This window comes from Gadus macrocephalus, chromosome 17 (genome assembly GCF_031168955.1).
Source record: "Gadus macrocephalus chromosome 17, ASM3116895v1".
Taxonomy (NCBI): domain Eukaryota; kingdom Metazoa; phylum Chordata; class Actinopteri; order Gadiformes; family Gadidae; genus Gadus; species Gadus macrocephalus.
The window spans coordinates 4,541,717-4,557,327 of NC_082398.1; the positions used below are offsets into that span (position 1 = coordinate 4,541,717).

At 44.5% G+C, this 15,611-nt stretch overlaps 1 protein-coding gene, 1 long non-coding RNA gene and 1 other non-coding gene across 4 annotated transcripts in view; 1 reads left to right on the forward strand and 2 right to left on the reverse strand.

Annotated features, from left to right (window-relative positions):
- LOC132475648 (uncharacterized) overlaps positions 1–11,876 on the reverse strand; it is a 20,642-nt gene extending 8,766 nt beyond the window's left edge. The window contains exons 1-4 of one of the 2 annotated variants that reach the window (XR_009529950.1): positions 11,679–11,876; positions 10,370–10,595; positions 7,568–7,654; positions 728–858 (exon numbers count right to left, since the gene is read on the reverse strand). This is a non-coding gene — a long non-coding RNA (uncharacterized LOC132475648). The other variant, XR_009529949.1, reaches the window with a different exon arrangement.
- Positions 11,877–12,158: 282 nt separating this feature from the next.
- On the forward strand, positions 12,159–14,755 carry m1ap (meiosis 1 associated protein). The gene is made up of 2 exons (XM_060076859.1): positions 12,159–13,145; positions 13,849–14,755. Exons 1-2 carry the CDS (start codon positions 12,894–12,896, stop codon positions 14,101–14,103), a joined length of 507 nt encoding a protein of 168 aa, XP_059932842.1. The 5' UTR covers positions 12,159–12,893; the 3' UTR covers positions 14,104–14,755.
- On the reverse strand, positions 14,707–14,778 carry trnaa-cgc (transfer RNA alanine (anticodon CGC)). Its single transcript has one exon. It is a non-coding gene; the product is annotated as a tRNA-Ala (tRNA).
- Positions 14,779–15,611: the final 833 nt, after the last annotated feature.

Here is a 15,611-nt window from a genome sequence, read left to right on the forward strand (position 1 = left end):
ACGCTTGGCTAGATCTCATTAGTGCCGTTATTGTTCTTATTAAATCATCTCATTGCCCTCTGTAGGTTTATAGTGGTTTTTTGAATTTCGAACTAATCTTGTTTGGGTGTTAATTTATTTTCTCGCGATGGTCGCCGTGTTGATGACGTTTTGTCTGGAGGGGAAGAAATACGGTCGTGGTGTCTCCTGTGACCTTTACCAGAGACACCATCACACCCCCTCCAGACAGCCCTGCAGAGACAAGATCACGCACACATACACGCACGCACACACACACACGCACGCAACTGCCATGGAACAAAATGGATGAATATTACTAACAGCATGCTCTTATCGTGTGTGTGTGTGTGTGTGTGTGTGTGTGTGTGTGTGTGTGTGTGTGTCGGCTGGGGTGACACTTATTGTTAATTATTGCTCTGGATATTGGCAACATGGAGAGAGGGAGAGACAGAGACAGAGACAGAGACAGAGAGAGAGAGAGAGAGAGACCGGGAATGAGAAACAGAAACAGGACATGGACACACAAACAAATACACACAAAGCCTGTATACAGTGTCCCAATCGCACAATAAGGATATCGAATTAAAGATGGAAGTTGGAAGAAGTAGTTGGAAAAGTCACTGGAGTGAGAAAATATAGCTCCATTTTGTTTTCTAAGTCCTATACAAAACACTTGATTTAACGGTACATAACATATCACATTGTGTTCAAAGGTTGCGTAACATACCTAGAAAGTCAAGCCAGGTTGCCAGGTGACCCGTCAGATTGTGATTCCCACAGTCCCCAGCACCACCAGGAAGTGAGTCTGGCCAGAGCATTCCCCAGACAGGAAGGGGAAACCAGACCGGGATGGACTTCCTATTAAAGAAAAGAAGGAGCTTTTTGTTTTTGTTTTTTACTTTATTTTATCCTTTAGGAGTTGCATTGGATCAAGGATCAAGAAAAGCAGATCCACTGCCACTGGTGCTCTCGTGGCCCTGTGTGTACAAAAAACAACACATTTTGCCCATATAAGTAGCCATGGTAACTAAGCCACAACTCTCCAATATTTCAGCCATCTTTGGAGTCATCTTTGCATACTTTTCAATCCACCAATATCACAGTTATTCAACATGACATCATGGCACTTTGTGCGAGTGAATGGGCCAAAGAAAATCCTAAAGCAGAAACTCTAACGACCTTTAATCAGAGAGGTGTCTTGGAGTAGGGACAGGCAAAGGTGTAGCTCATGATGTTGATTATGGCCGCTGGCATCATGCCTGCAGACCCAAACTGAGCTAGTGTTCACCCTTATTATCGGGTCTGGGTAAGGGGATGGGGTTAGCTTTCATCTCCTCTGCGATGGAGGTCTCTTACGATTTCTTTGTCCTTGAGGTGGAATGAGATGGAGGGATTTAAAGAGAATAGCCCTGTTACGTTTAAATGTGCCACACGTATTGTGCATTCACACCTCAGTCACATCTCTTAGATGTGCATGTGCGCAATCTCATTTTCACCTGTCACTCAGGAAGGAGTGGGGGTCGAGACAGTGGTAGACGTAGAGGGAGGGAGAGAGACAGAGGGAGAGAGAGAGAGAGAGAGAGAGAGAGAGACAGAGACAGAGACAGAGACAGAGACAGAGAGAGAGAGAGAGAGAGAGAGAGAGAGAGGGAGAGGGAGAGAGAGAGAGAGAGAGAGAGACAGAGGGAGAGAGAGGGAGAGAGAGAGAGAGAGAGAGACAGAGGGAGAGAGAGAGGAGAGAACGAGAAAGAGAGCAGAGAGGCAAGAGAGGGGGAGGGAGAGAGAGAGAGAGAGAGAGAGAGAGAGAGAGAGAGAGGGGAGTAAGAGGAGTGAGAGAGAGGAGTGAGAGAGAGGGAGAGAGAGAGAGAGAGAGAGAGAGAGAGAGAGAGAGAGAGAGAGAGAGAGAGAGAGACAGAGGGAGAGAGAGAGGAGAGTACGAGAAAGAGAGCAGAGAGGCAAGAGAGGGGGAGGGAGAGAGAGAGCGGGAGAGCGAGAGAGCGAGAGAGAGAGGGAGAGAGAGAGAGAGAGAGATATTAGGGTTCTAACGTATGTTATGTTGGTCGGGCATTGGTAGTAGCCTGGTACTGAGTGCGCTCAACTGTAATATAATTTTCTTAATACACAATTTTTAAAAAGGGGCAAATTGGGGCAACATTGTCGACCAGCCCAGTAAAGGTCTCTTGAAGACCGTCTCATGATGAGACCACTTCATCGTTGAGCTGGCCTTGGTGTACCAGGATAACCACATCTCAGTCTATGTCTGCCAACCCTCCACATGGAAAGAAAATGAAAAGGGTCTAATTGCAGAGAGAGAGAGAGAGAGAGAGACCTCAGGCAAAGTGGAGACACAGGCTTTCTGTGTCACTTCTGTATGCAAGATTTTTTTGCTTTAGTTACATAACCGTTCCCTCTTACTTTACCCCATGAATAATTCTGTGTTTCTCTCACATGTTTTCTACGCACACACACACACACACACACACACACACACACACACACACACACACACACACACACACACACACACACACACACACACACACACACACACACACACACACACACACACACACGAAAGATAAAAAACGATCATACATTATATAGTTAATCAACATTCATTAAAAATGTATGCATTAAATCCACTTCAACACTGAATCTTGTCCCCCTATCGGGATCTAAAGGGTCATGGGAAAAAGTTAACATCAGCGTGACGGCCGCCATCTTGTCAGCGTTCCGTGGGGTAGAGTTCGCTCCCGATGTCTGACTCCTGATTTAATGTAGGGAGAGTCGGGAGAGGGAGGAGCGGCGAGGTTAAGAGGAGACAGACATCAGACGAGGGCTGAAGGAATAACACACAAACACTCACATTCAAGCACACAGACACACACAGAACACATGCACAGAGAGACACACGCTCACACACTCACTCACACACAGACACATTTGGACAATCAGACATATAATAACACACACACACACACACACACTCAAGCACACAAAAACACATAAAACACAAGCACACAGAGACACACTGGCTCACAACCAGACACAGACACTCATACCTATAATGACACACACACACACAGAGACACATTTAGACAATAATACACACATAATGACACACACACAAACACTTCAGTTTGAGGGTAAGTGGGGACTGTCTCGGGACTGATTATTGGTCAATGATTTGTTCTTTTGGTCACTATGGCAACAGGCTTGTTGAACCTCCTCTGGCCTGATTAACAGTGAGGGGGGGGGGGCTGGTGGTAGAGGGACAGAAGACATAAATGTAAAAAAAGAAAAAAAAAACATGAGCATCACAGATAAGCACACATTCGACATAAGAAAGCCATCCATCTGATATCTGCCGTAAATAATGTAATCATGAAGCGAGCTATAGCTTAAAAGTGCCAGCTTGCATACACACACATGAATTCAACTTCCAGCTTCAACTGTTCTTTTAAGGAGTCAAATCCCCCCTTTCTAAACGGACTGGGCGATTTTTAGCACAAGCAAATTAGCTAATCCCCTGGCCTTGAAGGCAAATTATAATGACGATTTTATGCATAGAATAAGATGCATTTTCCTCAGTTCAAATGCATTTTTCCATTTCCTCTTACAATTTTATATGAGAGAGAAAGATAGAGAGAGCAAGAGTGAAAGCAAAAGCAAGAAAAAGACAGAGAGACATTCAAATCCATCTCTTGGCTGCCACACACACACACACACACGCACACACACACAAACCTCAGATCCATCATCTAGGTGTTACACACAAGGCTTCTGAATACCAGCCGGGTTTTTTTTTTTTTCAAGAGCCCCGAATTACCATGACAACTGAGGGGGCTAAGGATCAGGGGTAAAGAGGAAACAAACCCCCATCATGCCACAGTAATCCTGGCATCACCTTGAATCAACCAATGGCTGGTTAACAAGGATCAGGGGGGGGGGAATGGGTGAAAAGGGTGATGGTATTGGACAGAGCAGAACTCCTCCTCTCCATTGGCACGCTATCTATGAATGAACGGACCCTTTTTACCCAACCCATCTTAGTACAAACACAGGTGCACATTGAGCAGCGCTGGTGCTTAGACACACATAACATAACACACACCGAACCAAAATGAATGCTGTAGGCCTCACCTGTGTTAAGCCTGCTATGACAAGCGTTGTATTTACTAGTGGGCGTCTGGGCGAGATTTAACGATACAAACTGTCAAGCACAAATGTATTCACATGCACTGCGATAGGAATCGTGAAATGACATTCAACATGAGACACGAGTCTAGACTCATGAATATGGTAACAAGCAACGTGTGTCACACACACACACAGCACACACACACACGTCTGTGCCCATTGTGTCATTATACAGCTCAATACGGCTCGACTTAAAAACACATACACACGTCATAAAATATATACCGATCATGGCTGGTTGGGTGGACATGGGTTTGCAACGAGGTTTATCCAGGCCACAACATTCATTTTTCCAGACGGTAATTATTCAGGTCTGTATCACACAGTCAATGACTGTAGCAAGGTCCATTGCTCCACTCCAGCTATGTGGCTGCCACACTCCACCAAGGTGACTATTATTGGACTCCTCTAGATAAGGACATTGGGTGGTGGGGTTAGAAATGTGGTTTATAGCATGTTTGGCATATAATAATACATTGGCCTGGTGCTCACCGTTGCCATGCAGAAGATCTCTCCATGAGTGTTGACGGTTGGTTTACCCTGTGCACGCTGATTACTCAATGAGCAACAGGTGTGCAGCCTCACCCAGCCCCAGAGTCCAATCAGACTCGGCCAGGTGAGGCTGTTTAAACCAGCCATCCCCACACACACACACAGAGATGACTAACCAACCTTTTTATGCGCAAAGACGTGTCTTTCGAAACTGAACACGATTTGTGACGTGCCACGTCATCCTAACCACAAGTAACTACACTAAATAACCCTGTCCTGCTTATGTACAGCCTTATAATAATAAACACTTAATAAAGCTGATCCCTTGAGTAAATGCAGAGAAACGCACTGGGACACAACAACATGGTGCCTCAAACCACATCTCTTGTCTTGCGTTGGAGCCACAAGAATCAGTGCCGGGAACAGAGTCCAACAGCTGCCTACTCCCCGGTCCACTTCAGGCTGACACTGACTTCCTCCACACACACACACACACACACACACACACACACACACACACACACACACACACACACACACACACACACACACACACACACACACACACACACACACACACACACACACACGCGGCCCCGTCTCTGTCCTCCTGAATGGGGGCCAGTCAACTCCAGCGGTGGGAACGCAAGGCCAACGGTAAACAATGCACAGGGGTGCATTGTGGAGGCCGGGGTCACACGATCCATAGGGTTCACACGACTCTATAGGAACAATCCCCACTACTGTGAACTGTGTGTCATTGTAAATAAACCAGGCAATGCATTTCCTATATATTGTGAGCTCAATGACACATAAGGAAGGAGTGGTATTATGGTTAGTGTGAAAACTCAACAGGCGGCTCCAAAGAATAACGCACGTCGATATGTATATCTAGATCTATATCTAGATGTAGATATTTCACCTATTTCTTCTTTTTGTTTTTAAAGATCGAATATATATTCTGGTCATATTTTTGGCATCCCTTTTTGGTTGCCTGTGCCTCATCTGTTGCCATGGTAACTTTTTGGTATGTTCCAGGATTATTATTATTCTGATGTGAATAGGCAGTGCGGTCGAATATTTTATGGAAATATTACAAGTCAGAGCGAAACAACCGTGACCTGTATTATGTGAGATTTATGCATCGACATGTCTGCATCATGTCTGTATAAATTTGATTTTTTGACTTGATTAAAGATTGAAATGATGAGATACAACTACACCGGTTTGGATTACAAACCAAAGCCGTCAAGGTCTGGATGGAAACGATTGCGTACAAATGTGAAAAGTATTGTATGAAAAATAATTGCATCGGTTCTACTTCCTGTATCCTGAACACACCAAGGATGATTTCTTAAACAACTCATGACAGATTACATGAATCGAAACCATGCCTCAAAACCAAAGCAAAGAGCATCATCCTCGGGCGATGAAATCATCTAATCTGGTGATCAACACAAGACGCTACGGTTCACTTGTTGGGACCCTGAGACATGAGCATGACCAGATAAGAGAGCTCATTCACAACCTGCCCCCCACCCCCAGCTTCCTCCTGCTGTCTCTTGAGAGCGCGTGAGGAACCGTGGGCTGGTGGCCACAAGTCCTCACTGATCATGGACAACGCCGTGGTCATACGATCAGCAGGAGGTTTGTGTTATGAAAGGAGTAAACCTTCAACGGGGTGTCCCGATATTGCAAAATAATGGATGACAGTGTTCTTTACAAGAATTACCGTGAGTGTAGAGTGCTAATCTGTGACACCCTATGGTGATGATGATGATGAGATCATAATTTTACGAAGGTCTTGCCATACATCTTCTCGATATTTCTGCTCATGATGTTGACAGTAAAGTTACCAGAGGGGGATGGGTTATGACATTAATTATATTAATAGTACAGCATCACAGCTGTACAAAGGGGAAACTACATTTGCATTTGCTGTGCTTAACCAACAGTGAAATTAATTCTCCATATGGCACTTCAACTCTGTGGTTTTCTTCATAACAGGTTGATGTAAAAATTTTTATACGTATTTAAGTTAAACAATTTCCTGCCACTGTTGATAAAACAATGTAAAATTTTGTTTTTACGCATGGAACAAGAACAAGCATTTTATCACAACTCATTCCTCTGAAGTACTTTTCCCACCCAGATTATAGTGCAAACACACAAAGTACTAATAGGCTACTCACCATTGCACCACCACACACATACGCACACACACACAGACACAACAATATAAATAACATTTCATTGGAAGATTGTTGATCCATTGAAGGAAAAAACGTTTTTCCCACAATGCTCAGCAGTTTAAAACAAAGCCCCAGTAACAACAGGATTTGATTGGCTGTAATCGTGGTCTCAGGTGGGTAGTAATAAGATAGAAGGCTTGGCTGTTCTCCACTCTCCGGAAGCAGACTCATAGACGCATTCTCCTCGGAAGCTAAGCCCCAACTTTGAGTATTCCCTGGAAATCTGTTGCGTTTCTCTAACCAGAAACCCAAAGCTTTCTTTCACCCAGTTTAGGCATTTTAACATGTAAATAAACAAAAAAAACGTCCAAGAATTAGTTTTTCGGAAGAGAAATAATCCCTCTGCAACAATCTGGCACATACCGGTCCCACTCACACAAACAGAATCTTATGTAGGTGGTGATGGAGATTAAGCAATTACCGGTAAACATTTTCTGGTAACTTCAGTAACCTACATTACACTGTCTAATGTCTGAACATTGTCTAACTGAAATATAAATATCAATATTTCTTATAGAGAGCTGGATTGCTGTCACGGGTCCCTAAAAGATTGATTTGGTACTTATAGTAACGGTATAACTTTGAGGCAATGTCTAGAATGTTTATTTCAACGTTCTTCTTACCGGTCGTATGAAGGAAACAAAACTGAATTGGGGACATCCATCATCCGTGCTGTGGACGACATTTTGATGCTTGACACTTTCTGGTGGCTGACGAATACACACACACACACACACACACACACACACACACACACACACACACACACACACACACACACACACACACACACACACACACACACACACACACACACACACACACACACACACACACACACACCAAAGCAAAAAAAACAGAATAAACAGAAAAAACAAAAATATATAAAAATATATACTGGTACAGGAAATGTCACACACTGCAGTGCGCATTGATTAAAAAATTATTAATGCCATCGAACGATAATCATATTTCAAGAAAAAAAAAGTCATCAAACCGGTGTGAATATCACACACCGGTTTGATGGAAACAGCTAGACAGAAATACTGCACAGCCTAGCCCACAGGTTGTAACAAGCCTTATGTTGTGTCTGGATGGAGAGTCAACGCAACATTAAGGCGGGTTAGTGTTAACACTCATAACACGGATATGAATGTGCTTTTGTAATGTAATAACCTGTGAACGCCGAGGTTAAGATGTTTAAGACTAGGTAGGATGCTGGCGACTCTACTGTATGGATATCAAGTGAGCTCATAGTAATGCAAAGAATGCTGTCTATGAACATTTGTGGGAAAAAAGTTTGTCACGTCATTCATCTATTCATGTGCCTCTAAAATACTTAGTAGTACAGATTTTTTACACATCTAAATCTAGCTGCATTTGTTGGTACCTGATGTAACCCTCTGCATACTGGCCGACCAGTATGAACCAGTTAAGTCCCCATCCATGATTCCACTGCCGCTCACATTAGGCCACCAACAGGCTACCACAGAAAAATAAAACTCAAACAAAATGTTTCCACAGTCATTTCCTCACTTTCACCTCAAGCTGAGTTAAACAAAGTGCAGCAACCAAAGCAGAAAGCCGATTAAGGCCAGCGATTTCACTTGCCTTAAGGGATTAACAAGAAAGAAAGAAAAAAAACGCCATTGCCAAACCCCAATCTAATTTTAACTAACTGGAACTTTGCTCGGAATTTGCCAAAAAAGGATTAACTGATTAAAAGAAATCCACAATTCATTGCCAAAAACTGTTGAGGCGACCTTTCCGATGAATAAATCTGAAACCCCATAAGTGGATGACCATGAGCGTCAACTCAGCCTTTAACTTTAAATCGACCTCAAAGAAAAAAGTACAGCAACTTGTTGACAGTCTAGGGGAAAATCTCTTTCAATCCTAAACATCAAATCCAAAAGGCACACGGGATTACAAAGTTAGGCTCATCTTGACCTAGTATGAGCGTGTGTGTGTGTGTGTGTGTGTGTGTGTGTGTGTGTGTGTGTGTGTGTGTGTGTGTGTGTGTGTGTGTGTGTGTGTGTGTGTGTTTGTGTGTGCGTCAACTGCAGTTTAGAGCAGTAGTAATAGGCCTACAATAATGTAATTGTAAATAGTTAGGCCTATTACTTACTTAAAATATATTATTATTATAGTAGTGATTATTATTATTATGATATGATATAGAATACATTCTTATTCTTAATTGACTATAACTATTATTTTAAGATAAAATATACTAATGAAAAAGCTGTCCACTTACTTCACTTCACACTGTTCTTCACCTCACGTGCTGACGCAGCCTAACGCTACATGACGAACAGACGTTAGCATCTTAGCTCCCACTGCTAGCTTAAGGTAAATAATGACTTAACTTTGTCGTGACTGCTAGTGATTCAATCTCATTAATGAATGCATGTACACCCAGGAATATTGTTTATACACTCCTACTACTTACAAATTATCGTTCAAACAAAAACGGAAAGTTATTAAAAGTCTAATTTGTGAAAGTGAGCTAACGATGTAGCATTAACGTCAGCCATTCCTAGTGCGTGTTTTCACACTGGTTTGTTGACCTTTTTTTAATATGACTATTTCCGTTTCAGTATTCCAGGCTTCCAAATAACACTAATTTTATTATTCATTGATAAGTAACAGTTACTTTTGAAGTCTATAGACGAAATGCTAACATAATGTCTATACAGTATATGTATAGGTCTACAGCTACTTTACATAACTATGGTTGTCATTTACAGGGAGTCAGAATACATAATACTGTATGATCTGCACCTTTACGCAGGCTATGGCAATAATATGAATATTTAAATATTTTCTATAAAAAAATGAGATTTGATTGTATTCTGTATCTGGAGCGAGCTAGAGAGCAGCTGTAGCACTTCAGTGGCTCCTAGCTGGGAATGGGATTGGGAATGGGATTGGATTAAATACGTGAATAGAGTCCAGGCTGAAAAAAGAGTCGGCACAAATAGACAGGAGTCACAATATGTGCTTTGTCCCGGGTGCTCAGAGAGGATCAAAAGAGAGCAGTGGGTTCTGTGAACAGTCGCTTTAACAGCCTGTGGGAAAGGCTGAGCATACTGTTCTGAGCTGAAATGGGTCGCATGCCCTCTGATAACAGAAGCCTGACGCCTGCCACTAGTTTAGACACGTACCATTAAACAATGACTGGCTGTGTTCCTTTGTTGCCATAGTTTATTATTGGCTACTGCCAATGCAGTGTGTGTATGTGTGTGCACGCAAAGTGTTCTTGTGTCAGTCATATATAGAGGGATATATATATACATTGTGTGTGTGTGTGTGTGTGTGTGTGTGTGTGTGTGTGTGTGTGTGTGTGTGTGTGTGTGTGTGTGTGCGTTGCTTTCATGTGGAAGGGTGTGGTGTGTGGGTGTGATGTGGATATATTATCTTACTTAACTTGGTGTGAAATCTTTTTTTGATTTGGTGGACCATTCTAAATCCGTGTCTGCGGCAATGTCAAAAGGTCTCCTCAAAGCCTGTGTCAGGGTCTTCCCAGGGCCGGGCTCCTGGGAAGACCACCAGGGGTGCTGCTGCTGTGTGTGAGGCCCTGCTGTCTGGGCTGGGGGTAGGCCTTAGCCTGGCCTGGTGGTGGTTGATCCATGGGAGTCCCACGGTAATCTGTGGTGGAAGTCCCATAAACGACACCGTTTCAGAGTGGGATTCCGTCCTGAGGAGCGGTTTTGAATTATCCGTGGATTCTCCCAGGAAGTTTAGTCTAGTTCTTCTAAACAAGCGTAATGATAGGCCTCGGAGTGGAGTCTATCGGGGGCAAGCCTCAGCACTAGTAGGTGTCGTCTATTGCCCCACAGCCCTCTGGTATATACGCTTACTCATTTCCTGTCCGTGTCACCGTCTACGCCAACGGCACGCCAACACAGAATTATCTTAATCAGAGTGTGAGAAACACCCAGATTATATTATCAGAAAAACAAACCATTGACATGGGTGAATGTAAACAGTCACAGTCCACCATACTAGCTGTTTAAGTATTCCTGTAGGGTTTTGTGTATTATTCATACTTGTCATGCTACTATAATTGATGTAGCATACAAATTGAGATTTTGTTAAAAATATATAGGACCCATAAGGGTTAAAAAATGCAATTTTTTAAAAGAAAGAGGAAGAAGTCCTTAATGAATAGGGCTTTGGGAAATTACAGGCAAGGGCTATCTCCACTTCCCATTAGCTCTCCTTATGTACACTCCTCGGCTGAGCTCACTCAGTCAGGTGTGACCAGGAAATGACTGACTGCACTGATGTGAGTCTAAACAGGACTTACTGATGTGTCCAAATCACAGGTTTCGCGCCCTTTGAAGTAAGACGGTGATTATTACGAGCACACATACACACACACACACACACAGTGTGCACGTACATACAAAGTACACAGGCAAAAGCTGCAAAGCATATAACCTAGGCTAACACATCGTCTATTCCGAAGCGAGCGTTTACACAAAGTAAATTACGTCTGTGTGTGGACACTTGTCTCCGGAAAAAACTTTCTCTCGTTTAAAAACATTGTGCACGCAAACACACAAAAAACACTCTCACTCAGACGCGGTCCCCACAAAACCCCTCTAATTACAGGGTGTGTAATGAGGACGGGTGATTGACAGTGTGAACTATGGGTTTTTACGCCCAGCGCAGTGCCGTGTAGTGTAGTCAAGTCTCCAGTCACCAGTGTACTGTGTAGCCACTCACAATGGACATTCCCCCATTGCCACATCCTCTGTGCCGCATGTCATGCTGAATTCACTCACTGGTCTGCTGACACAAACCACACACAGCCCAGTCACCCACCACTGTCCACGCCATGGTCCTCGTCACTATAAATAACGGTGAATCTTCCCTCGCCCCTGTTTCGCAGAGATCCCGCCTTAAATCATAAGACGTGTGAACTTGGTGCTTCGGCATAACAAATTACTGTGTTTTGTTTCCTAATGGCGTGATGAAATACTGGCCTAAAGGGACATCATCGCCCCCCAACATGAATTACTGGGAAGACGTGTCATGCTATAGGATGGTCTGTGGGGGTCACTTGAGAGCCAAGGTTCTCTGGACCCCATAAGGTCAGAACCCCCCCCCCCCACCCTCCCATCCTTCTCTGGCCCTGGGGGGAACTCAACCCAGCCCACCCACCACAGGAATCAAACCCCATTAAGATTTCAGCCATCTGCCTTTTCTCTTTCACAAGACCCGACCCGAGTACACACTGTGATACGTTTAGTTTGTTGAGTTGCCACATAAGAGGTTGTTTTGCAACTTTGCCACTGCCCTACCCACCTCTGAAGTTATTTTAACAGAAGTTAAACCTAATGCAATATTAATCAGAATAACGTTCTCTCTTGTGACTCACACAAGTTACCACATAAATCTCAGCTATGCGTTCTATTTATGCTGTGCTGTTGCAGTTTGTTAATGACTGTTGGGGGATACACATTATCATATGGGACCCATAGGTTGAAGTATTGTTCTCATTTTGCTGTGGTTTGCATTGTTATTGTGTGTTTTCCGTCTTGAGTTCTCAGTGGACGCGATGTGTTCTGTGGAAATGTTGCCATGATTGCTTTTCCCTGAACGTAACCCCCTCTTCAGAGTATTTAGAGTTCAGTCTGCTATTTATCTTGCTTTGCGAAGGCATTGAGGAGTAGGAAACTGAACATTCAAGTAAAGGATTCCTTGTTATAAAATATATAATATAATGTTGCCATAATGTGCATCGCAACATGTTTATTGCATGATAGATTCTACTAATAATCTGCAAAGCGCATATTGAAAATTGCAATTTTAAAGGACTTGATTTCAAATGTTTACGTTTTAATTATTACCAAGAAAAAGTAACCCGTTATTTCCCCATGTCCTTGTGCCCTAATATATTCCTCTTTGACTAGTCCTGTCGTTTTGACCGGCACCTCCATGGACGCCAGGAAGAACCGAACCCCCGCGCTCCCCGACCCCAGCGGCTGGCCCTCCCTGTTCCTACGGCAACCGCCCCGGGTCCTGATCGTGGAGGCGCTGCCGCCCTGGTGGTCCCAGACGGGCCCGGTGCTCTGCGAGGCCCTGGACAACTTCCTGTCCCTGGCCTGCAGCGTGGCGGGCCCCTGCCGGGTCCCCCTGCTCTCGCTGTACGCCGTCAGCAGGCAACAGGAGTGTCTGCTGCCCTTTGTGGTGAGGGGGGGGGGGGGGGGGGAGAGGGAGAGAGGGGGAGAGAGGGGGGAGGGAGAGAGAGAGGGTGGGAGGGGGTGAGAGAGAGGGAGAGAGGGGGGAGGGAGAGGGTGGGAGAGAGAGAGGGGGAGAGAGAGGGAGAGGGTGGGAGAGGGGGGGAGGGAGGGGGGAGAGAGAGAGAGGGAGAGGGAGGGGGAGAGAGAGAGGGGGAGAGGGAGAGGGTGGGAGAGAGAGAGAGGGGGAGCGAGAGAGAGGGGGAGAGAGAGAGAGAGGGAGTGAGAGAGAGGGAGAGAGAGAGAGGGGGAGAGAGAGAGAGAGAGGGGGAGAGAGAGAGAGAGAGAGGGGGAGAGGGAGAGAGTGAGAGAGGAAGAGAGGGAGAGAGGGAGGGGAGAGGAAGAGAGAGGGGGAGAGGGATAACAAGGTTAGATAAGCGAAGACTTTCTGCTGCTAATGTTTGTAGACAGAATATCAGCTGACAGATAATATGATGAAGATCTCGATGCACAAAGAGAGATCCTTATTGTGTTATCCTATCCTATACAATCTTTACATCTTTACAACTTCTCTCAACCACACTCATCCTTGATCCCCTCCTTTCTACTCACCCAATCCCATCCTCTCTCTCTCTCTCCCTCTCCCTCTCTCTCTCCCCCCCCCCCCCCCTCTCTCTCCCCTCTCTCCCCCCTCCCCCTCTGCGTCCCCCCAGCACCTGAGCGGTAACCTGCCCAGGCTGCGCAGCTGCGTGGAGGAGCTTCGGTCCCTGCCTGGGGAGGGCTGCGTGAGGGCCCCACCTCGAGGTGCCTGTGGAGGTGGAGGAGGAAGAGGAGGAGGAGGAGGAGGAGGAGAGCTCCTCAGGCAGGCCGTGCTGGACTGCCTGCAGCAGTACAACCAGTACACCAGACACATGTCTGCCGGCAGCGGCACCAGCAACAACACCTCTCTGGAGGTACGGTGGGGCTGACCGGTACTCAGAGTGGTTCATCAACCAAGGAGCAGTCGCCCTGTGACCCAGTGTCGTCTATGATCGAACCTAAACCAGGCTGGAACACCATTGTTATTGTTCTGTACTATTCTATTCCATGACAAGAGGAGTGTGGGGATGTTCATTTTGACGTTCATTGTCATGTTCATTGTCATGTTCATTGCCATGTCTACACACATGAAGGCATGCAGGCCTTGGCCTGGTCGGTTCAAGCCTTGTCATAATAAATTAAGTTGGATCTATTTTAGCGATGAGCCCCCCCAATTAGCGGCTGTAAATTACACACTGGTGTTACGACAAGCCCTGCGTTGGGAGTTGTGACACTTTCATTAGGACTAGAGCTGCATTTAGCCTTTAGCTTGTTGGAATTCACATTGGACTGTGTCACGGTAATAATCGTGGTAATAATCACAGTGATAATCACAGTGATAATCGCAGTGATAATTTAGCCATAATATAAAAAACAGCATGAGCGCTGTGATGTTGATGAGATTTTTTTACAGATAAATCTTTGTAGTTATACTGCAGTGGCTTATCTTTTTTAGTCCTCCTCGCCTTGTGAAAGATGAGCAAAGATAAAGGTGGAGATGCCGGGGATTGAACCCGGGGCCTCATACATGCGAAGCATGCGCTCTACCACTGAGCTACATCCCCCTTCTGTTGGTCTTCAGTGCTGACTGATTGGCGGCTGCTAATAGCTATTGTCCTGCTATATAATGGACTACAATGGGGGGAGAACCATGAATAACCATGAATAATTGTCAGCGTCCTATGAGCTGGGAAAATTGTGACTGGTACTGGTAGCCAATATTAACATTCACTACTACTAAGTCATTTTGTGTTCTTTATCAGGGGGCATTTCTTGGACATTATCCAAGTATCCATTTTAGGCTAATGCCGGAAACAGGCTTAAATCCTTCCCATGTAATCACCCTAATGTGTTTTCTTGCTGTATAAAGCAATTCCTTCTCTGTCCTTCATTTCACTCACTGAGTTCCCCGATGCCCTTATTAAACCCATCTTAAAGAATAGGCTCATTAACCATTGAACGGCCTATTTGACAACAGAAATACGTTATACCCTGATAAAAAACAAACGCGTCACAATTTGCTAGAATGACGTAAGACTTAACTGTCACAATTATACAATAATTCAATAATCAGTCACATCCCGATGAGGAGTATACCAAATAATTAGCGGAGCATATATTTATAGACGGAGCAGAAGACAACTTGCTGTCTTATAGCGCTCCTTCACGGTCCTCAAGTCGCTACTTGTTGTTTCTGGTTAGCACAGATTTGGGCTTAAGTGAATCCAGTGAGAAGATAATATAGTTTAGAGCTAAACTTAAACCCCAATATATTTTTATATTATATAAGTATTTGACATCCGTAAAGGAACAGAAAAGAAATAGCCAACGTAATCTCTGCCAACTCAGAGCACATCGTCAGTTATATTTAGCTAGCAGACATATTTTCGGTGTTAGA